This window comes from Argentina silus (genome assembly GCF_951799395.1).
Source record: "Argentina silus genome assembly, chromosome: 16".
NCBI lineage: Eukaryota > Metazoa > Chordata > Actinopteri > Argentiniformes > Argentinidae > Argentina > Argentina silus.
The window spans coordinates 15,238,867-15,261,948 of record NC_139670.1 but is presented as its reverse complement, the minus strand read 5'-3'; the positions used below and the strand labels follow the sequence as shown (position 1 = coordinate 15,261,948).

General features: G+C 40.4%; 2 protein-coding genes across 4 annotated transcripts; one reads left to right on the top strand and one right to left on the bottom strand.

Annotated features, from left to right (window-relative positions):
• Positions 1–444: 444 nt before the first annotated feature.
• On the bottom strand, positions 445–3,212 carry LOC310817573 (tripartite motif-containing protein 75; the record flags this gene model as incomplete). Its single annotated transcript, XM_083688211.1, has 6 exons — positions 445–1,037; positions 1,429–1,595; positions 1,958–1,977; positions 2,389–2,622; positions 2,961–3,056; positions 3,195–3,212. The coding sequence occupies 6 exons, from the start codon at positions 3,210–3,212 to the stop codon at positions 445–447; spliced, it is 1,128 nt and encodes a 375-aa protein (XP_083544337.1).
• Positions 3,213–7,611: 4,399 nt separating this feature from the next.
• On the top strand, positions 7,612–20,547 carry LOC310817044 (pleckstrin homology domain-containing family S member 1-like). Of its 3 annotated transcripts, none has more exons than XM_083687451.1 (20): positions 7,612–7,696; positions 8,856–8,898; positions 9,621–9,712; positions 10,320–10,438; positions 10,896–11,030; positions 12,814–12,889; positions 13,200–13,232; positions 13,398–13,469; positions 13,738–13,779; positions 13,925–13,954; positions 14,202–14,228; positions 14,509–14,589; positions 14,679–14,759; positions 15,049–15,116; positions 15,296–15,352; positions 15,816–15,935; positions 16,636–16,758; positions 16,919–17,020; positions 17,916–18,051; positions 18,178–20,547. In XM_083687451.1, exons 2-20 carry the CDS (start codon positions 8,871–8,873, stop codon positions 18,244–18,246), a joined length of 1,491 nt encoding a protein of 496 aa, XP_083543577.1. In that variant the 5' UTR covers positions 7,612–7,696; positions 8,856–8,870; the 3' UTR covers positions 18,247–20,547. The 3 variants fall into 3 exon arrangements, with proteins under 3 accessions (XP_083543577.1, XP_083543578.1, XP_083543579.1); XM_083687452.1 differs by having other exon boundaries at positions 7,620–7,707; XM_083687453.1 differs by lacking the exon at positions 7,612–7,696 and having other exon boundaries at positions 7,762–8,898.
• The last annotated feature ends 2,535 nt before the right edge of the window (positions 20,548–23,082 follow it).

Below are 23,082 nucleotides of genomic sequence, written 5' to 3'. Positions count from 1 at the left end.
GTGGTCAGTGAGATTTAAAAGCCCATGAGAAAACACAAAATCTGCTGAAATGTCGCAACACCAGATGTTCTTATCAGGCGTGTAGTTAAAAACTTTCTGCTGAATTTCGATTGTCTTCCATTCTCCTTTGTTGTGCACTAATTAAAGGGACAGTCAACTCCAAAGTAAGTTTGTCAGACCTCAAAATGATTACAATGTTGAGATGAGTCCAGGTCCCAAATAACTGGAAAAGATAAGCAACGCATGAAATCAGAATTCATTTGGTGTCTATCTTTGACATCCATTTGGTACTGGGATCTATGGATCTACGCACACATAACCGCACACATAATCATAATCGGTGATGATCGCCAAACTCCACCCCAACTGTTTTTAGGGCAAGTAATAACATATGAACTTTGGGAAATTAGGTAGAGTTTCCCTTTAACACTAAACCAAATGATGTTAGAGAGTCGGGGCTGACCGCGAGGCATCGCAGATCTGCAGGGGCTTCCAGTTGGTCCCCTGGTTGTCATGGCCGGGACACACGGCCTGGTGGAGGACGTCAGTGAAGGTGCCGGCACAGAAGCAATGCAGCGGGGTCATGGTGTCGGCCCCTAGGAAGCACACCAGTCCTCCGGGGAAACTGCAATACACCCCAATGCGGGAGAAGTGCTGGCTGGCCACTAGGGGGAGCTTGTGGGACACGCCACTGTGCCAGGCCGTGTAGTCCCCGTTGAAGAACTCCACACACCAGGACTCCACGCCACGGCCCAGCCAGCAGTCTTCCTCGCGGCCCTTGCGTGGAATACTGGGGTAGGTGAGGCCCAGCTCCCAGTAGGTCTTCTCTGCCACGCCTACTTCCCAGTAGTGACGGCCCTCCCGAAAGCCCTGGCGGCTGATGGCATTTAGGGTGGTGTCGAAACGTAAGGGGGTCTCCAAAACCTCTTGCCAAGTCTCTGTGTATGTGGCCAAGTCGCCCTCTGGAGATATGATCAGTTTGGGATGAGCAGTGTTGGGGTCAAGGACGACGTTGGAGGCATCTGAGCAAAACACAGCTCATCATTTCAAAACTCTTTTGGAAATATAGTTTTTTTTAAAACGAAATGATATACATATGTATAGACATACTTTATCAATATTTCAATATAGATCATTTGGTAACAAACGGTTATAACGTCTTCTTAGAGCATTATATGATTGTTATCAAGCGTGTATGACTGCATTATAATGTCTTATGCCATCTCATAATAACTGAGCTATTATAAGCCATTTTCCGTCAGATGGAAAAAAGTTTCTTACAGACATAACATATTATATATTATAAAGACATTCTAAGGCATCATACACACCTATAATGAGTTAATGCTTTACAATACTTGTTAAGGCTTATAACTTAGAACTTGAGGTACGTCATTTTCTATTATTCTACGCAAATCCTGCATGTACTCGATGGACCCTTGATCAACTCACAGCTCTGGAAGAGTTTCTTGGTGACGGGAACCTGTGATCGGATGAAGAGCAGGAGGTTGATGGTTAAACTCAAGAGCTGTCCGTTCTTAAACTCATCCACCTGAATCAGGTCCGGGTCGGTACTCTTCAGCGTCTCTGCAATTCTGATGACAAGGAAACAGACATATTTATACATGGCAGCAGTATGTGTATGCTAGTGTGAGCAAAAAATGTCTCTCAGTAACATCAGTGTTATCTAATCATGAAGAGAGCTCATTTCAGCTGGGTTGTTTTCTGCTGTTGTGAAAACAGACAAGGAAGATCATATCTTTGACGGTCTTTAGTGCTACAATGCTTTCGGTAAACTCACCCATGAACACTGAAGAGACTATAAGACTACATTGTGACTGAGGGGAAATTGCAAAATAGCAAGCTTTTTCTACAAATCACAGTAACACAGTAACATTGTTTAACCGTTTTTCCTGATTCATTGGTGCGTCACAGGAGGTTGCATGTGTGAACATACCTTCTCTCTGTCTCAGCATCCTGTGTGGGGAAAACACAAAGGTCAGAGGTCATGGATTGGAATTAAAGGGCATTTCTTTGAATAATGAGATTGATCGTGGACCCAATTCAATCAAACAAGCTGTAGTAATGTTAATGCGACTTCGTTTGTAACGTATGTCTTTACACATGCATGCCTTATTCTGAAAGGAGGATGCAAGGGAGTCAATCTAGTATATCTACATTTGTAGTACCCCTCAACCAAGCTACAGTCACAATATGACCACAAGAAGGTACAGTACAGTATGTTTCCTTGCCGTATTGCATGTTCATTTGAGTGCATTAAATTCTGTGTTTCAATGGGCTAAATACACACTTGAAATCAGCATGGTTAACTTGAATTTTTGCCTTCCAATCATTGAGGTAGAAGTTAACATTCCAGGCGGTCCTCACTCTGTCATTGGCCTGCTGTTTGTCTTTCTCCTGCTGGGTGCTGAGCAGAGCCAGTTCCTGGTCCAGCTCCTGGGTCAGGTGGTAGCAGCACTCCATCCGGTCCTCTAGGAGGCGCTCTGTGGCCTCAAACTCCATGTTCAGCTGGGTCAGGGTGATCTGCAGATCTTCGTCCAGAACCCTCTTCATGTCCTCGTATTTCTTCTTGATCTTCTCCTTCAGCGTGTCGGTCTTCTTCTGGAGAGAGGGAACGAAAATAGGCTGAGTGATATACGATTCACCAGGTGAGCAGAGGTTAGGGGTTTCATTGAAAAAATACTAGCTCCAGCTACATTTGGCCAAGATTTACAGAGGTGGGTCAAAATGAACTGCACATTCAATTCTTTTAAATCTTCTCTGTAATTCAACTTCCCAATTTGAAATCCTACTGTACATCAGAATGAAGTGCAATAGAGCTCACCCCAAGGCTGCCGCCCAATGAAATAGAATGAAATCATCTGACATCATCTGACGAGCGAGAGAATGCTTTTCAAATGTACCAGAAAACACACCAAACCAAAGTGTCGCTGACTTACTGTAATGTCCACCTGCTTTGCTGCTAGTTTCTTCATTCTGTATGCAACAACATCTCTTTGTCTCTGTAGGTGCTGTTGATGTTTCACAATGGTATCCTATGACAGAGGGAATAGAGCAGAATAAAGAGAGGACAGATGACATTAGACAACAAGGTAGAAGAAGCAGAAACCTAGGACTCGTAGCTTCGATCACGATATCGTATGTTTTTGAAAAGAACTATGAGGAGCATTTACTTGAGTTTGGCCCTTCATGACGACTCCAGTGTTAAGGTTTGTCCTCCTTCCACAAGGTTATTGTATCTCCTATCCCGGTGAAAAATAAACTCTACTCACCCGCACCACTTCTATTGCCCAAGCTCTTATACCCAAGCATTGGATGCCAAGGAATTGTTCGTGATGGTGTGTGTGTGTGTGTGGGGGGGGGGGGGGGGGGTATAGTAGTGGTATCTGTCCCTCCCCCCACCTCTCTGCCCTTGTGCCCTGGGAGGCATGTGCCTTGCTCTCTACCCATGGAGGGGAGTGTAAATCTGAGCTCTGGAGACAAGAGGGTGACTCCTAAGGCCTTAGAAAGGAGCAAGGGGGCCATGCTTTACTACTTTACTACTATGGACTAGGGCAGTCAGGCAGAGGGGAATATGGGTTGCCGTGTGACCCAGTGACTGAGTAGTCAGGGACAACTCTATTTATATCAACCTTGGACCAGACTCAGGGCCCTTTGTGAGGTTTGAGTAATTGTGTGTGTGTGTGTGTGTGTGTGTGTGTGTGTGTGTGTGAGAGAGAGAGAGTGTGCCTGCGTGGTGCGTGCATGCATGCGTGTGTGTGTGTGTATGGAATTGAGTGTGTAGGCATGTGTTCAGATCAGTAACGCTACTAGAAGCGCCTGTCATAAGGACTACAGAGTTGCATAAGCATCATGTAGACTGTCATTGAAGTGTTCTGTTATTAGCTAATGACATAGTATTGTGATATATCTGACATAGCCATGCAGAAGCATTCGCAAATGTTTACAGTGCTCATACTGTATGTTCTATGTGTCATTATATAGGGCACATGACGCAGCTGTGTTCATGTTCAATGTCTATGTATGTTTGTCCACCGATTTGTATGTTTGCATACACAGGAGATGCATACTATAAGCATGTTTCTCCTAAATGTTATTGCATCAGGCAGATAGAGTGCGGAGTGATCTGCTGCCAATCCCAGACTGTGGGGGTTAAGTTCATTCCCGGGCGTTCCAATTATAAATGCCGTCCCTGACCCTGTTTGCGCCAGTGAATGGCGTGCACACATGCCACAAATGGTGCATGCATACATACAACTGTTGAAGAGATGTCAAATGTACTACATCTTCCAGCTGCCTTCTGTCCCTCTATTAAGCCTGACTTGTCATGACCAATGTTCCTTCTAATCTGCTTACAAACTGAGCAAAAGAAATATCTAATGAGAAAAACTTTTGCACTATGAGCAACCTGGTGTGGAATCAACGTGTTTACCATAGTCAGCGTTTATGAATCATAACCTAATGGTTGATCAACTATATTTGGTTGGTTTTAAAATGATATTTGATAGGATATATGTGGCTGTCTGGTAGTGAACATGTTCTTGTGTTTGATCCAGAGTGGATTTTGAGGGTGGTCAATATGGAGATCAACATGTGAAAAGTAATCATTCAAGCAAATTAGATACTAAAAGTACCTTGGCAATGTAGAATATGAGCTAAGCAACCATTTCTCTACAGCTGCTTCCTAAAATGCACGTAATCACAGGCCTAATGTTGCTAAGAATCCATTGGTAATAGGAGGTAAACCAAAGTGACTCAAAACATGCGTATTGCGTTTTGAAACCATAAAAAGTGGTGTGCTTAAGCTAAGATGTGGTGTTTGAATGGTATTTGAATGTGAACCCAATACAAGTGTTATCCCCATGGGCATTTTTTATGATATCTAAAAACTGATGTTGCATTAACATTGTTTTTTGGTTGTATCGTTGTATATCCATCATGACGGAAAATGGTATGGGTCAGCAATGTCTCAGTCCAAATATTGTGTAAAGGTATGGAAAAGGATGTTAATTAGCTGTTTTATGCCAACCATAAAAAGACAATGGAAGATAACTGTGATACAACGTTAAACCAAAACATTGCACAGACATGTGAAGTAGGATGTGCTAACACTGTTTCATACAAGTCATTTTAGGATCATAGTAAGACAGTCAGAAAGTGTCATTGAGGCAACTTCTCATACCAAATGTCAACCAGATATTATAATGCTAACTTCCCAGAGATGTTAGTTTTAATATTAGTACACACTATTCCACTCAGATGTTGCCCTAACATATTCTCAGAAACATTGTATTAACATGTGACAAGGGTTACTTTCAGATTATTGCATTGTTTCCATTTCCATTTCCATTTATGGCATTTAGCAGACGCCTTTATCCAAAGCGACGTACAACAATACATTTGTTTAAGTAAGTGAATCATCCAACAGTCCAACAGTCATCATAAGACAAAGTAATCAATGCTCACACCAGGGGCCATTGGCAGTCGTAATGCCAGTAGGCTAAATATTTTTTCCACCTGATGGCCTCAACACTGTGTTTGTACTCATACAAATGCCATCAATATTGATTGATTTCAAGTGAATTTGTTATTATGAAGTTATTAATGGTAGAGACCTAGCCCACCTAAGATACTTTCACACAGGCGATGAATGTCTCCCCATGAACAATTTAGTCAGTGTCCAATGAATTATAATCAAATAAAGCTCAATAGTCACATCAAAATCTCTCTCATCAGAATTTATGGAAAATATTCTCAGGTCATATTTCTGTCTAAAGGTGGTGCTGCATTTACGACCAGTCGGTAATCATTGTTGATTGTTTACGGCACAGCTTTCAGAGAAAGTGCCAACGCAGGTGCTATCAATGCCGCCAGACAGCTTTTTCAGATAGTTGGGGTAACTGTCAAGGTTTGCAAGGTTAGCTTTGCACATTATTGCCAAGAAGGACATGAACATCATTGTCGTTTACCAGACAAGTACTTAGCTAACCATTGTAGTTGTAATCAATCATTGAGGCTATGTCCTCAAGCAAACATTCACCACACAGATCAAATCTTACATTGGTAAAATATTGGTATCCAGATATAAATGAAAGCTCTGCTTGAATGTGAACAATATAACTAATATGTAGGGTAGTGGAACTCACCCAACACAACAGACAGAAAAGACGAAAAAGCATTAAAAACCATCACTGTATGTATGTTTTGACTATGCAGCAATGCCTAAATTATGTTATGACTGTTACAGCAATGCGTAAATCCAAACATTGTATAAACGTATATAAAAGGATGTTGATTCACTGTCTTGTGCCAACCATAGACAGTAAAATAACTGTGGGATAATGTTAAAACCACACGTTGCACAGTAGAATGTGGTAACCCCATCATACCATGTTGGTTTATGGTTGTCATTTGATGGTCATCATCCAACATTGCTACATTGTTTATCATGGGTTGAAAATTAAAGTTGTCTTCACACTGGCTGTTGACAGTCAGCATCAGACCATCTCACAATTGAAAATAATACTTTTTTTTAAATGTTGCCTATTTACCTAAATAAAGGTTTTCTTAATATCTGCATTTGACGCTCAACACACAACATTGTGACAAGGTTGCATGTGGATCGGAAAGGAACGTTTTCATGTCGTCATTTGACAGTCATGACCCAACATTGTAACAAGGTTGGCCATTAAGACATTCAACTGCTCTACGCGGCCGTGCGCAGTTAAGAGGGAACATTGGTCATGACATGACAAACCCCTATTCAGCTCTCCCATATCACAGAGCTTGGCACTCCAAAGGGTACATGGGTGGAGGGGTCAGGAGGGCACCAGCCTGACCAGTTGGTTTCACCAGTGAGCAGTGCCAAAATGGCAGCGCTGGACGGACCTGGAATCAGAGGGCTGACGGACGCAGCGGTGCGCCTCGTGTCCCCGAGCGACACTCCGTTTACGATGGCTCTGACAGCCCATTGACTGGATGTTTTGGAATTAGGGCACAGGTGGGGCTAATGAATAGGCTTGCCTTTGTCAACTGGTTCATAGGGCCTGTCTGGTGATACATGATCTTCAGAGGTTTACGGAAGTAAGATTAAGATTAATCAATTACCGTATGCCTTCTCAAATCACACATCAGAATTTCCCTGGAACATTTCCCTCCAAAAGTTTCCCTCCAAACCTTGATGAAAGGAGAGATAGAGAGAGAGCGGTGTGTACGTGTGTGTGCGTGTGCATGGGTAGGCGGGTGCCTGTGTATATACAGTATGATGCTTTCAGTCATTTATTTTTTTCCACCTTATGATTGAAGTTCTGTTTCAAAAATAATTGAAGGCACAATCTACCTTGACATATGCATAGCTACATTTCACACAAATACATGTATTCCACAATCTATTTTCAGCAGTGTTTCCAGTCATGGGATCATCACTCATCACTCACCAGTGTACACTACCTGGAACGTTTTCGGAGTGAGGCAAACAGGAAACTACAATCGCATGGAATGTAGGATTACTTTGTAGTATCCAAATGACGCAATGAGTCTGAATCTGCCAATAAACTGCTTTCATAAATAACCAGAAAGTCTGCTTCTCCTTGATGGCACCACCTCTTACACAGTTTATAAGACTCGAGTGAGAGGCTTTGCTCACCTCAGGTAAGGAGGATCTACTTTTTAACAGGTGAGCATCAGGTAAGCACTACGACATTTATCAATATGGTTGAGTTGTGCAAATATTAGTATCATGCACATCATTAATGGACATGCTGTACGCATATCTTTCATTATTTCACACCATGCTGGATATAGCATCCAAAAAGTATACAGTATAAAGTTATCACAATTTGTTCACACAATGTTTTGTGACCTTGGGCTTTTAAAGCTTATTTTAGCCGGTTGACACTCCTCATAGTAGCAAGACTTATTTGTGCTTCACCTGTCTTCACCGGTTCACCGGTCTCAGTATTTCCTTAAAAACTAATTTGACAAAGAAATGGTCGATCATGCGAGATGTCTAATTGGCATGGCTTGGTCATGGTTTTCACGTTTCTGCATGCCAATGCGCGTGGCTCAGACGGTTTGGCGCTGACTGGAACGTGTGGTGAACAGTCGATGACCGTCTCATTGTCTTGTACACTGTATAATGCGTTGACTAAAACCTACAATTACTATTTTTGCACGATGTACTCCTCTAAACGTTCACCTTTTGAAATTAAACGGTTTAAACGTCACAACATATACCTGATGGACCTAAGGTTGTATTTATTTTTGGAACAATTTATTTGTATTAGTTTTATGGTATTTTATGTATGCAGGCATGCAAGAGGAAAGGGAGGTAAATGTGTTTTTAGACAGTAGGAACCCAGAAATATTATTTTGAATTTAGTTGGCTAATATAACACATCGATACCAACCTGCAAGTTGTGCTCTGCCAAGTCCTTGCAGGAATGTCTTTGTTTATGTGCCTAGCATACGATGGTGTTAGTGTTGCCAGGATAGGTTGTTCAAGCAAAATTAAAAGTGCCCTTAGGTGAACCAGTAAGATTCCATGTTCTTTGTTGACTCTATTAATACACCCAGGGTAGGATTATGACTTATCGGTGGTAGTTAACTTTGGCTTTTCCCAGTACCACACAAGGCATTCTTACGCACATGTTCAAATGGCCAATGACAGTGAATGGAGCCTAAACTCATACACGGTAGTTTACTGAGTGACAAGGCTATTTACAGTTCAATCACCTTGTCTTTTTTTAAGGCAAACTATTGCTCTCACAACTTTGTTATTGTTTTGACATTGACTGTGGGGGTGTAACAATGTAGCTGTCATCTTTGTGTTTCAGCGCAGGAGTGTCACAATGCTACGAGTCAATCAGAAGACCGCAGGTATTGTCCTTCTGTTAATCTGGAAGATTAGTACTACAAAGATGGACTCCACAGGCTAGCTGTGGGTGCACTGTACTGTAGCTTTGCCTGGGAGTAACATACTATTGTCATTCAATGAGTGTATGAATGATGAGCACACACATTACAATGTAAAATCAAGTCACAGAATCCTCCAGATGTGTTGTTATTGTATGAGCACTGTGACATCCAACAACTGTGATTTAAGACCCGGTCTCCCCTATATCAATAATTTAAATAACCAGTGAACCACAAAACAAATTCCAGATTGTGTCTTTAAACCAGGAAAGGCCAGTTAAAAAAAAAGATTTTTTAAATAAGAGGCTTTGGCTACAACAAAAAGGGCAACGCCTCTCGTGGAATGGGCCAATGTACTGATGGAATAGAACAGTTCAATAGATTCAATAGATTTACTGTCAGGATCTCTAAAACGTACTTCATTTGAATCACTTAATGACTTGCCCTTCCTGTGTTGGTGTCATTTGAATTGTGTCAGGCTGCGTTTCATTCCAGAAAGGTGCTCTTTATCTTCTGCCCTCGTTGAGTCTCCTTCTCAGTTCAAAGTAATATGATGGACATGAGGTGACTGCTGCTGTTTACACCAACCCAGCAATCGTAGATTGGTAAAGGAGTGTGAACGAGAGCAGAGGGAAGGGAAGAACATTCTGGAATGAAATGCCGTCTTCGTATGTCTTTTGCACCAGGGCCCAATGCTGTGTTCTACAACCATGAGGGGGAGGTAGTGAGATCTGGGTTCCTGCAAAAATCTCCTCCCATTACCGCTTTGAAGTCTCTGGTGGGTTCTTCTAAACGGACATTTTCACAAACACGATGAACATACTGTACGTTGTGTTCTGCAGCTGTATCTCTTGTCAGCATTGGTTTTATTCCAAAGCAGTGGTCAGCATGCTTGGCCACAAACCTGATTCTAGTCCTCAATGTTGTTGATATATAGTAGTTGATTGTATGAATATGGTGAGAATGGTCCTCCGTGGCTTAGTTGGTAGAGCATGGTGCTGGCAATGCGAAGGTTGTTAGTTAAGTGGCATATATGATACTATATATAAAGCATTGTTACATAAACGTTATTATCCCCCAATGGGGAAACTGGGCTAGCCATCCCTGCACATAAAAACAGGCCAATAAATACAAGGGGACATAACAACACTAGCACAACAATACAACCCTATCCAATACAATATCATCATAGTTACGGGCAGTATATATATATATATATATATATATAGAGAGAGAGAGAGAGAGAGAGAGAGAGAGAAGTAGAGGGAGAGAGAGAGATACGAGAGATACATATATACATACAGTATACAAAGGCTTTCTCTCTAGAACTAGGGTTGAGGTCTTCTGTTCTACAAATTGCAAAATGTCATATCTCTCCTTGGCAGAAAACGTGGAAGAGACGTTATTTCGTACTGTCCAAGAGGAGTGAGGGGAAACACCAGCTCAAGTATTTCAAGAGCTCAACAGAGCTGGACAAACCCCTCGGAACCATAGAGCTATCACAGTAAGTTCTACCATCATTACAATGTTAAAGCAGTGTTGCTACAAGGGGTTATCTTTATTTATTTAACCAGATGAGTCAATTAAGAACACATTGTTATTTACAATGATGGCCTTGCAAGTTAAATGGGCAATACTTTCTGCATAAAGCCATTGCATGGCTAATTTAACATACAGTAACAGCTAATGTAACCCGTATTACTTGCCAGTAATGCTCCAACTGCCATAGCAGATTGTTTGGACCAAATCTATACCAGTCAAACACAAAGCTGGACTCACTTTAAAATACCTCATATTGGTGAAAGCAAAATATTCCAAAAGAATTTTTTTTTCATGGACATTAGACAAGTCTAATCAAGACTGCCCAGGAAACAGCCCATTCAAGTCTAATTTATTTATAAATATTATTTGTCAGTCACTCCTGTGATTCAAAGCACTCTTTCTTTGTCACTACCTGGTAGAATTTCAGTGATGCTCTTGGGCCCTCAAAACCACTCCAAGTGGGAAAGGGTAAACAGGACCATGAAGTGTTCCCCCGACTGTGTACTCTACATCAAGGCTTCTGACCGGGACTACTTCCTCATTGGGGAAAACAGGTCTGTCCATATAACATTACTGTACAGTATGTCATCCCAGCCATTACTGTTTATCATTGTTTGAACAAGGAAAATGTCAGATGATACAGATAGAACTACACTTGATGTAAATAAGATATACAGCGTGACTAAATATCATGTGTCACTGTAACTTTACAAGTGAGCTGTGATATCTACACAGTGATTCTGTAAACATACAATACTATAATGGTGGATGTTTGTTCTAAGCACAGTTAAAGGGCCAGTTGTATATTCTTAATCCCTTGTGGTTAACGTTAAAGGAGTACTTTACTCAAAAATCATGGGTCAAAATAAAAAAAATGTTTTGCATACAAGTCTCATTGATATGTTAATGACAAGCCTATTGACAAGGCTACCACATAGAGCATGAATGATCAAAAAAAAAAATATATATATATAATTGACTACATTTTCTACATTGGCTACATAATGTAGAAAATCGCAGTTTTCACATTTCACATGTACTGGAATGACTGGAGTACTCAGGCAAGAGACTCAAACGCACAAGTCGGAGACAAAAACTTAAATCTAATGGAATAGTCTTTACTTTCAGAAAGGTTCGGTACACAGGTAGGCAGTCAATGGGTAGGCAGATAATCCAGGAAGGGGGTAGGCAAAGCAGGGTTTGGTACACAGGTAGGCAGTTCAAAAGGCAGGCAGATAATCCGAAAAGGTGTCGGCAAAAAGACAAAGTCAAAAATACACATACATAAAAAAAACAGGAATACTTATCACTAGGAAAAATTACTGGAATGCTTGACACAAGGTACAAAGATAAGCTAGCACAGAGATAAGGGAACACACAGACGGGAAGGATGATGCTCAAGGATGATGCACAATACAGGTGAAGCTCAGGGCAGGGTCAACAATCACACAGGCAGGAAACACACAAGGGCAGGTGGTGAAGTGTCTGAAACGAGAGACAAGGTGAGTAACACAGAACAAACAGGAAACAAAAAATGAATCACATGAAACAAAGACAAACATAAACTAAGAAACCGGACGAGACGTTACAAATGAATGTGATGTTGAATGTGAAAAATGGGTGAAGTGTCCCTTTAATACAGGATTAGATTGACTTATGGTTTAGTTAGTCAATAACTAAATAGTACAGTATATGATGTTATGAACATCGTTAAACCATGGATTAAATGCCTGGAATCAGGTCTAGAATACTTTTTAAATGAAGATGCACTATAGTCCAAGAATAGTGTCAGCTATTGGTACTGAATGGCAAACAGTGGCATAACTAGGCATAAGTAGGTCATGATCAGAGGTTCCTTCTTCTTTGGGTTCATATGACCACCAGCTGGGTTGGCCGATCTCCCTTCCTGTCTCTTAAAACGGTTGGAAGGCCTTCGCTGACACTTTCACAGTGAGCAATAAAACACTTTAAGATTCCCCTCTTCACGATGCCCTACTCTACTCTCTGGCTATTTTTGGTGGTCTAACAATCAAAATTAAATTGCAATGTTGCACGTTTGTTAGGCATCAATTTATCAGTTGAAAATGGCCTTGGTATTTGTATAAAGGGAAAACTTCTTTTTTTAGCTCCTGTTTGCTTTAATGTTTATTGTTGTGGTAATTTTATTAGTGGTAATCATGTGAAAACATATCATCATCTCACTTTTCCAGGAAGTAATACGCCAAGTAATTTAAATAATATTTTGGGATCATACAGTACTTATGCTGGATTTATGAGAAATATACTCCAAACATTACATTGTAAAATGACAGTCATTCTTCTTGCTTCTGTTTTCAGCTGTGAAGTGGATGGCTGGTTCTCTGATTTATTTGACGTTTTGAAGTACCGCCCGCACCAAGTTCTGAATCAGGAGGTAATCCAAATTCACTTGGATTATTTGACAACCACATAAAATCACATATATTGCCAACAATACTTACACAATAGGTTGACCTATCTAAACTTTAATATAGAAAACTACTTGTTCACTACTGTGAAAATGGATAAGCAGTCATTGTTCTTAGTTCCAAAGGCTTAGCTATTTTAGGCAACAAGCAAACTTGTTTCTGTTCAGTGTGTTGTTCATGCCAGAAATTTCTACTTTTATCACTGAGCTATGATTTTGCAAACCTTTTGGAGGCAACATTCTTTTAATGATACTTCCCACATATTTTTTTCTAAAGGAGATGACTGCTGAACAGTCATTACAGATCGAGGTAAATATATTGTAAATGTTTGCCTAAATTATCAAATTGATAAAGCAGTTTTGCTAGGTATTGAATTGTTGATGATTGGAACTGTAATAAAAACACCTTTATGTCTGTAAAAATTACCGAAAGAATATCAGTAACAAGAATGTCTTGCCACTTTCTGTGCATTAGTCTATTTCAGATCCTATTCTAAGGGTATACTCCATTAAAAAGAGAGCAGATATTGCTACTCTGCCTGCCCAGGTAGGTTTTTAGTTACTATGTTTGAGTTCTGTGCCAAATCTTTTTATGATATAACTTATCTTGTGTGTGAAAACTTTATGAAGAAATATAAACAAATGGACTACATTTTCTAGCTGTGGCATAGAAACCGGATCTGGTCCACTTCTGGACTGTCATTCCAAGTAGTAACTGGGCCACATGTGTCTGGTGTAAGTGGGCCAAATTTGGCCCATGATATTTTGCTGACTGGGAATGTTTTGCTGCCTAAGCATTTTTCGATATTTTGCAGGAAAGTGATTATGAAGTGAAATCCATCTCTTACAACATGCCGGTAAGGACATCTCACGCTTACAGTGACATTTACTATATAACTTCAGGTTACATTGTCTTAACACCATATTATTAATACGAAACTATGATGATAAAACTGTCATACTACATAACAATATGTTCTGTTTTTATCCTCCATTAAAAAGAAACCGGATTTCTCCCCAGAGGCTGCCATGGTGAGCTCTTAGTGAAATAGCACCATTTCTTTAAGAATACCCACTCCAACTACTTCACACAATTCTGACTAATTATGTGATTTAGTAACTCTGTGTCATCTCAACCCAATGTATTGTATTACTTGCCTGCCTTATTGGGCCACATTCACTAGGTGTAAGTGGGCCAGATTTGGCCCATGATATTTTTTGCTGACTGGGAATGTTTTTGAAATATGTACATACCAAAGTATTTTTCTACATTTTGCAGGGACATGATTGTAGACAGAAATCGGTGGTAAGTACATCTCCCTATTACGATATCTTAACCCAAATTGACCCAAATTATCACTTAAAAAGAGATAACATTTCTCCCCAGAGGCTGCCAGGTGAGCTCATTTTTAGTTGTTGGAATACCCATGCACCCCAACTACTTTGACTAATTAGATGTTATTTTTCAAATGGAAGTGTAAATAACTCCCTCTTACTCTCTGAAACTCTTAGCACCACATTATCACCATATGGATAAATATGATAATATGTTGATTCTTTTCAAACGAAACAATATCTCTTTTCAGCCCCAAACAGTGAAAGCGAGGCCCATATCAGAGCCCTGCCCCCCTCAGATAAGGCCAAACTCCTTTGCCGAAATAGGCGAGGTGAGTACCCAACTAACAAGTTTGATACAGGCAATTCCTCCTGTCATAGAATGAACTGACTCACATACTGCTTTTTGATTTGCTGAAAGACGGCTAAAGAGACCAAGAGGCCGTCATCAGCTATTCCCATGCTCTCCCACTACGACTATCCCAGGAAATACTCACTGCAGGTAGTGCACATTGAAACACACACTCTACATGCATGCATGTACGCATACTGACACAAACACAGAAACACAGAAACAAACATTTTATACAGATGTACAAAAACACATCCCAAACAGGGCATTCATCTGTGCGCAAACACAAATGATTAACCTTTATGCCAGCTTCATGGACCACCGCCACATACTGTACCATAACACCACTTACATGTACAAACTCCATCTGAACTAAATAAAAAGTCACTCATATGACTCACAATTGTATGAGTATGAAGACGTTTTCTCACACCCGTAGAAAAGTGAGGAGGACGAGGTCGTGGCTGAGGATGACGGCAACAGCAACTACATGAAAATGGGAACAGTGTGAGTGTTCTCTCCTGCCTTGTCAACGTTTAATGAGTGTAACTATTATCTCTAAAAAAAAATGTCAGTCACATTTATTTTAAAAAGACTTCCAGGATCTAGCTAGTTGTGTTTCGTGAAAGAGAATGCTGTCAGTTTTAATTGTTTTGTTTTGTCTCACGTGTGTGTGGTCATAATAGGTATGAAACAGTGAAGAAGTCTCAAGAGAGAAAGGAGGATCTCTGCGCTCAAGTATTGTGAGTGTGGAGTGCATCAAAATTGTCTCTATTCTCTGTCAGATGAAAAGGTCTAAAGGCTGGTTTCCTGGACACAGATTAAGCCTAATCCTGCACTAAAATTGCACTTTTAAACCAGAATAACTGAAATGGCCAAGCCTTTTGCAAATCTGGACTTATTAAATCTGTTTTCCAGAGTTTAAATGGGTTCTAACTAAGTGAGACCTTGACAGGGGTAGATTTAACTTCAGATCAGTAAGAATTTGTTTTTTAATTGACCCGCCGTTATATAAAGATAAAATAAAAGTGTCTATAGCAAAGTTGGAAAATGCCCAATGAACACCACAAAGGTCATCATCAAAGTGCCATTTAGTTCAAGGTTAAGGTGTCATCTTCATTTGTGTTGATACATACAAAATGGTAGTCTTGGCTTTCTTTTACTTGGCTTACTTGGCTGGTTTGTATTTGTTGTGAATGTTTCAAGGGACACTGAGGTTGAGTGCTACTCAGGTAGCAGTCTGATGCTGTCCGTCACTCAAGTCTTTGACAAGCTCAAGATACAGAAGTCACCAGCGCCCCCATTGTCATTATGCGACAACAAGAGGTAAATACTCAAAATAGAATGCATTCAAGTTTTATTTTCTTTCTGTCTGGGCTTAATTGTTGTCTATTATGTAATTTGTTATCAAGGCCTTTACTTGTTTGCTTAGTAAGTGTTTCTCAGTGCTATAGATAGAAAAATAGCTCACTCACGTTACGCAACAAAGATGGAAGCTGCCTTGAACATCCTGACAGACATAAAACATATGGGTCTGGTGTTAGAAGGCATTGTTGACCTTGTGAAGCCAAGCAGTCATAGATCTATCGGCAGTGCTAAAGCCAGTTTAGCAGGTCTGCCTTCAGTGTTGCAGGTTTCAGACCCAGCGCTAAACTGGCATCTAGCTACAACCTGTATACTGCAGAACCAAAGTCCCACAACTGAATAGTATCTCTCTGCTATTAGATGTCACATTCAACAAATATACGTATACAGTATTTATAAAAGAAAAAACAAACATATTGTTGCCTTTGAGACATTAGCAATAAACCTGGTCTTATTAAAAAAAAAAAAAAAAACAATGCAACTTCCTCACTATTGTTGAAAATCTGCACAATTCGATGCATACAGATAGATATCCTTGTACAGTTAAATCAACGTCACGGTTGGTGTTTTGAATGCAAGTTCACCGGTTTTAACCAAGTTAAGGAAGTGATCGGTTGATCCTGGTTCTTCAGTGTGTTGGTCTTACTGGCTGTTTTTACAGGGATGATCTGAAGGATGCGGACACCAGACCGATGGAGACTCCCTCTGACTTCAGCAGCGGTTCTTCCAGTGAGCGTGTTTCCCCAGCGGACAGGCAGATGGAAGGGCAGAGCTCCACTGAAAGGTGATTTAGCCGAACTTGTTTTACAATGTTTTGAAGAATGTTACCTTGAAAATTAGGTAGAGTTGCGGAGAGTTGTGTCGGGACTTCGGTTACGAAATATTCTGTCTTAAATAGCTCCATACTGTACATAATCAGTTCCATGTGTTGATACATTGGACAGTTATGAGGAACAGAGCCAAGTGGAGAAGGACATCTCTGTGAATCTGGCTGATTTGAAAACACACCTGACACTTGGGAGGGGAACCGTGGGAGGGGAACCTTGGTATGTATTGTATCTCAATGACTATGTATTTATAGCTAAGCTATCAGGGCCACAACCTTCTCACAACCAAACCATTGTTCCTACATGTTTTTCCCATTTCATTCTGATACTCTATTGATCTCTGGCTCCCTATGGCATACCCCATCCATTTTTATAATAACCCCCCCCCCCCACCACCAACACCCTAAATCTCCCATGCCATGTCCTCCTCCTCTCCTGACCTCTAGCTCCACAAGATTAGTGTGGTGACTCAGCAGTAGAGACTGGTTCTGGTTCTTTGTCGTGTCCTTGTTGTGGAAGTCATGCAATGTGGTTTTACTGCAGTGTGAGTCAGTGTTGGATGTGCGGTAGCCTGTCAGTTATGTGACCTGTTAGCCACTCGACTAGCACGCACACACACACACACACACACACACACACACACACACACACACACACACACACACACACACATACATGCAGAAAGACTGGTCCGATTGCTTACTGTAGACAATTGACAGTGGCATGATACTTAAAAGCAATTAGTTTAATTAGGCATGATGCTGGCATTTAGCAGACGCTTTCATCCAAAGCGACTGACGACAAATACATTTGTTTAAGTAAGTGAATCATCTATCCAACAGTCATCATAAGACAAAATAATCAATGCTCAGACCACAATGCTAGAACAAGGAAGAATTACTTACTGGCATGGTTATTTACTACTTACTGGCATGGCATTGAATGCATTTGAACCATAGTGCCTGGAATTAACTCCTCCTCATTCCTGCCTGTGTGTGTGTGTGTGTGTGTGTGTGTGTGTGTGTGTGTGTGTGTGTGTGTGTGTGTGTGTGTGTGTGTGTGTGTGTGTGTGTGTGTGTGTGTGTGTGTGTGTGTGTGTGTGTGTTTTCTGCAGTGTATCTGATTGGACGGACCAGCTTCAGACCACATGTGTGTTCCATAAGGGAGACCAGATCCTGGCCATCAACGACCTGTACATTGATAGTTTGGAGGAGTTCCATAACTACCTCCGCAAGCTGCTCAAGAATCAGGTATATACAATATATCCATCCACACACACACACACACACACACACACACACACACACACAGACAGACAGACATAAAATACCCAGGTTTGTGTGTGCATGTGATCATCTGTATGTCTCTCTTTACAGGTGAAACTGACTATCTTGAGATTACCAGGGAGCAAACCTTTGCACTCTGACCAATACCCCTGTGAGTGAGTGGGGCTTGGGACCTAGGATAGATTTCTTGACCGTCTTACTGACTGGACTGTCAATTAACAGGACTGTATTGAATATGTTAACTGTCAGTGGCTTTGGTTAAACATGTTATGAAAACTCTCATTGACTTTCTACAGATCTGTGAGTGTATTATTCTCTGATTCAAATTCAAAGATGCATTTAAATTCATTCCAGACCCATGCAGCCAGTGACTGTCAGCACAACACCTTTGGGTATGCTACATTGTGAGTAATGTTAGTGGATTTCTAAAGCATCCTTTAGGGGCTTTTTAGTGCCTTGGGTAAAACCGCATAGTATGAATCTCTCCTGCCATATGTGGACAATGAGGACATAGTTGAATAGGCAACAAATGTGTCACTGTTGCTCTGTTGAGGTGAAGGTTACTGTGAAACAAAAACAAACAACAACCAAAAAAATAAAAAAAAGTGGGAAACCAGCTCATATTACAAGATAGAGGTTCCTCATACTTTATGAAACATCGTCAAAGACAAGTCAGACTCGACTTTATGTTGACAGGTGAAGGGTGAGATCATAATATTTGTGTTCTCTGGCATCCAAGCACAGCTGTCTTAAACAGTTTACATTTAGAATATCTATCTATAATATCTATAATATCTACAAAATGTTACTTAAAACTACCTGACTTTTTGCGCTCGATAATGTTAGATAATGTTAGATAATGTTAGATAATGTTAGATAGTTGCCTTACAAACTGCAAGATGAGTTAGATGAAGCTGATTGGCACACAGGTTGTGATAAAACTGTGACTATGTTAAGTTATGTTAACGACAAACTCTGTATTTGATTTATATTTCAATATTGCTGACATCTTGAGGATGTAGAATGTAATCATCCACACTCTGTAACTTTTTTTTTTGTCTCAGATTATCTGCAAGAGACCCTTTCAGTCAATTGTTTCTGGAACCAAATGTGTATAATGCATGAAAGGTGCCCTCCATCTCACAATATAGTTTGATATTGTTCTAAGTATTCAGAACTGGTGCTCATCACAGCCGAAACACATGAATACCTGTAAATGCATCCTTTTGACACCTGAGGTTTACATCAGCAGTAGTTTCAACAGCTGAGTCACAGATTAAAAAAATATGATCAATCTGTGATGGCATCCATTTGAAATGTCTACTGTGTGACAAGCTTGTCCTTGCATTTGTTTGTCTCTCTGGCGCCCCCTTGTGAGCAGAAACATGTGTGTCCTGCGGTACTTCATTGATCCCAGAGGGGAAATTAAGGCGTTACAGCAGCTCACATCATAAACAACCAAACAACAACAACAAAATAAAGTGACAATAGAATAATATAATAAAATAGACATCTGAAACATTCTATACAGTAGGAACAGTCCAGTATGATTTAACATCCCCCAGCCTGACTCTGATCGAGCCAGCCGGAGGAGGAGTTGTACAGTCTTATTGCAGCAGGCAGAAAAGATCTCCTATAGCGTTCCTTAGTGCAATATGGTTGTAGTAGTCTGTTGCTAAAGGAGCTTCCAGTCTATAGTCTATTCAGAACACTGGGGTTGCTTTTGTTTGGTTCCTTTTCTTTCTCTTGTATTGTTGTATACTGCAGGCTGTCCTCCATCTTCCACCTGTAGGTGTCCCTGCTCTCCTTCAGCTTCTCCTTGAAAAAAGAAGATACAAGGAGAGGAGAACCACTTTAGATTATTGAGATGCACCCACTGACCGATGTGGCTCAAGAAAGTAAATCTACAATATATTGTCCAAATCTTATCAGCTGATAGAACTATTTCATGTTCTCAGACTGTGATTAATCCCAAACAAAGTCTGCCCCCATTTAGCAATCCAATTCATTCCACTGAATAACTCGGAATCGAACCAGGGATGATATGGTATGCACCTTGCTACGCCACTGAGCGCCCCTTAAATGTCCTTTTTGCACATGGCCAAACTTCTTAAACTGAGCTGCTTATGTTGTGTATTGTAAATGTGTTCATAATACAGATTTATCATGGGATGTCAAAGGTTGTGTATATCTTCTGTATTTTCTGTACGATATGATAAAATGTAATATAAAGTGATAATTTAGAAAAGTAATTCCTAAAATCAAATCATTTATATTACCACATTGTTAAATCAGTACCCAACAGTACCCAACAAACATCTGTTCTTGGTTGTACATGATCTATACTCAACTGTGAGAACACATTTCTTCTTAGAATATTATCTTTGCATTTTTAAGGCATTCAAGTTCAAAAGAAATGTTATGTTTCATGTTTAAGAAAAATAAATATATTGGAAATCATTCACAGCTTACAATGATAAAAAGACAAGACAGATAGAAAGTCAGGCAGGAAGACAGACAGACACACAGAGAAAGCTGATGGGCTATAGAAACTAAGCAAAAGTGAATGTAAGATACTTCCAACACTATGGGCACTAGAGAAGCACAGCTAGTTGAACTGTTGAAGGACAAGAGCACTCAATAAGAGACTATGCGTGCGTATGCAGCCATGGGGGCATTCATACCCTGTGGTTATATATTATATAAGGTTGTGAAGGATCCACAAGGTCCTTCATTAATGTGAATAGAGATATCACAAAACATACATTTTGTTTTGTCTGTTTTATTTGTATTTTTATTGACAAGGTTTTCTCTTACAAAGCTATTCAGCACTGAGTGGCAACCCTATTATGATGAACAAATGAACATATTACAACATTTACAATAGAAACTGTTTGGAGATTGATTACTGTTACATAAGGATAAATCTGATTGTCAACAACATTACAATGATTCATTAATTTCACCGTTATGATTAAAGATGTGTTTAATACAGACTACTACTAGACTATTTTGCAGAGCCCAGTGGCTCTTTTGCTTATACAGTATTGTCACATGCTGCTTTTGCCCAGGAGAAAGAGAGGTGGTATCTTGATCCTACTCACTGTTTTTACCAGTGACAGTACTGTCCCTCGAGTCAGGAACACTCTTCAGGCCTTATTTCTAGGTTAGTTTAGTGACCTTAAAAGAAGAAGTGAACTGAGATGGTTTCATCTGTCTTTATAAAGGAAATACGTTTATTTTTAAATCAAAATATAATCACATGTAGTCTAGTAAAATCAATAGTACAATACAAGATAAAATGTTCACTTACAGAACAACAATTCAACATCAGCTAACAGCCATTCACAAATAATCAGTTTAGGCTTGCTTCCTGGTCCCCTCAAATGCAAATCAAATGCTTGCTGCTTCAAATTGTGAAGACAATTCTATCTCTCATTGAACTGCCTTCGTTTATACAACCATATCATTTCTTATTACGTCATTATCCCAGCCCCCAGAATTAGAAGATTCTTGTCCATATTGAAAAGAACAACCAAGAGGGCCAATGGGAAAATATGAGATATTCAATATTGTATTAATTTAGCACCTTTTCGCTAGCTGTAGAAATGCTTATACATTTTCAGGGAACTCATCTAATCCACTACCGATCTATAGCACCCACATGGGTGGTGCGCGGCAGACAATTTCACGCTGCAATGCTCACCACAGATCAGCTATCATCACAGTAGGGAGGTGAGGAGTGACAGCAAGGGATGATTAGGTGGCCATGACAACGTTGGGAGACCTGGTTTGGAATGAACAGCAGTGTTACCTTACTCTTGGGATAGGTGCTACAGGATTGTTAGGGACCACACAGAGTCAGGACCTTTGGTTAAACAGGCTACAAAGATACAGAGACAGAGCACTGGTCTTCCACACTAACATACATTTTGCTGACCTTGGTGTATTATGAAAACTTTCAACAAACCAAAATGCAGGTGAACCTGGAAACGACCCAATGGAGTGACAACACAACGTAGAGTTGGTTATTGTGTACTGTAGGGTTCTGTGCAGAAATAACACCTAGCCTGGACCCCTTAAGCAAGCTGGCTAAGGATTAACCCAGTTTATCAGAGGACAAGATAGAGCTTGTACTATCTTGCTTAGCTATACCTATCCAATCTTGTTATAGTAGATCTACACAAGTGTCTGGGGCAACAGGGCCTAATGGTGTCCTGCAGTATCATTCTTTGACCAGAGGAGGCCTCTCTTTCACAAATAAAAAAAGTAAATCAGTTTCAATACCTCAACCTAAAATGTGGAGGCATTCATATAGCATGAAATCGGGGAGGGGACTGTGGATCTGTCTCCGTCAGGTCGTATGTTCGTATGTCACACGCAACATCTCAGGCACCACTGGGACAATTTTGACAAAACTTGGGTGAATGATGCGTCTTGCCATAAAGATCTGTCATTTACAAAATGACACTGCTTGGCCCAAGGGGGGTGCTATAGCAAACAACTGAAATTCCCAAATTACACTGATTGGCCCAAGGAGGATGCTATAAGGACTCACACCGGAAGCTTTAAAATCCCGGAAATCTGAAGACAAGCCCCTCTTCTGGGGTACAGAAGTCGAGTTACCCTATTGTCCCCACTAGGACATGTTTCAATACACTTTTTCATGGGTTTGGGGGGTTTAGTTAGCAGTCATCACCATCACTCACCTGCATTATAGTTAAAAGACAATTATAGTCCACTGGAAAAGGCATTGGAAAACCCTATTGGAAACCTCACTTCCGTACCGCAATAGAGGGGTGTGGCCACTGTGGAACATCACCCTGTGAAGGTCTATAGTAACAACTGAAATTCCAAACTTTGAACAAGCAATTCACGCAAGGTGGGGCTACATAATTTGTGGGGATAACATGTTTGCTGTAGACTTGTTTGAGATGATATGAACAACACATAATTGCCAGTACTCTTCACAGTGTCATGGAATATTTGACTAAT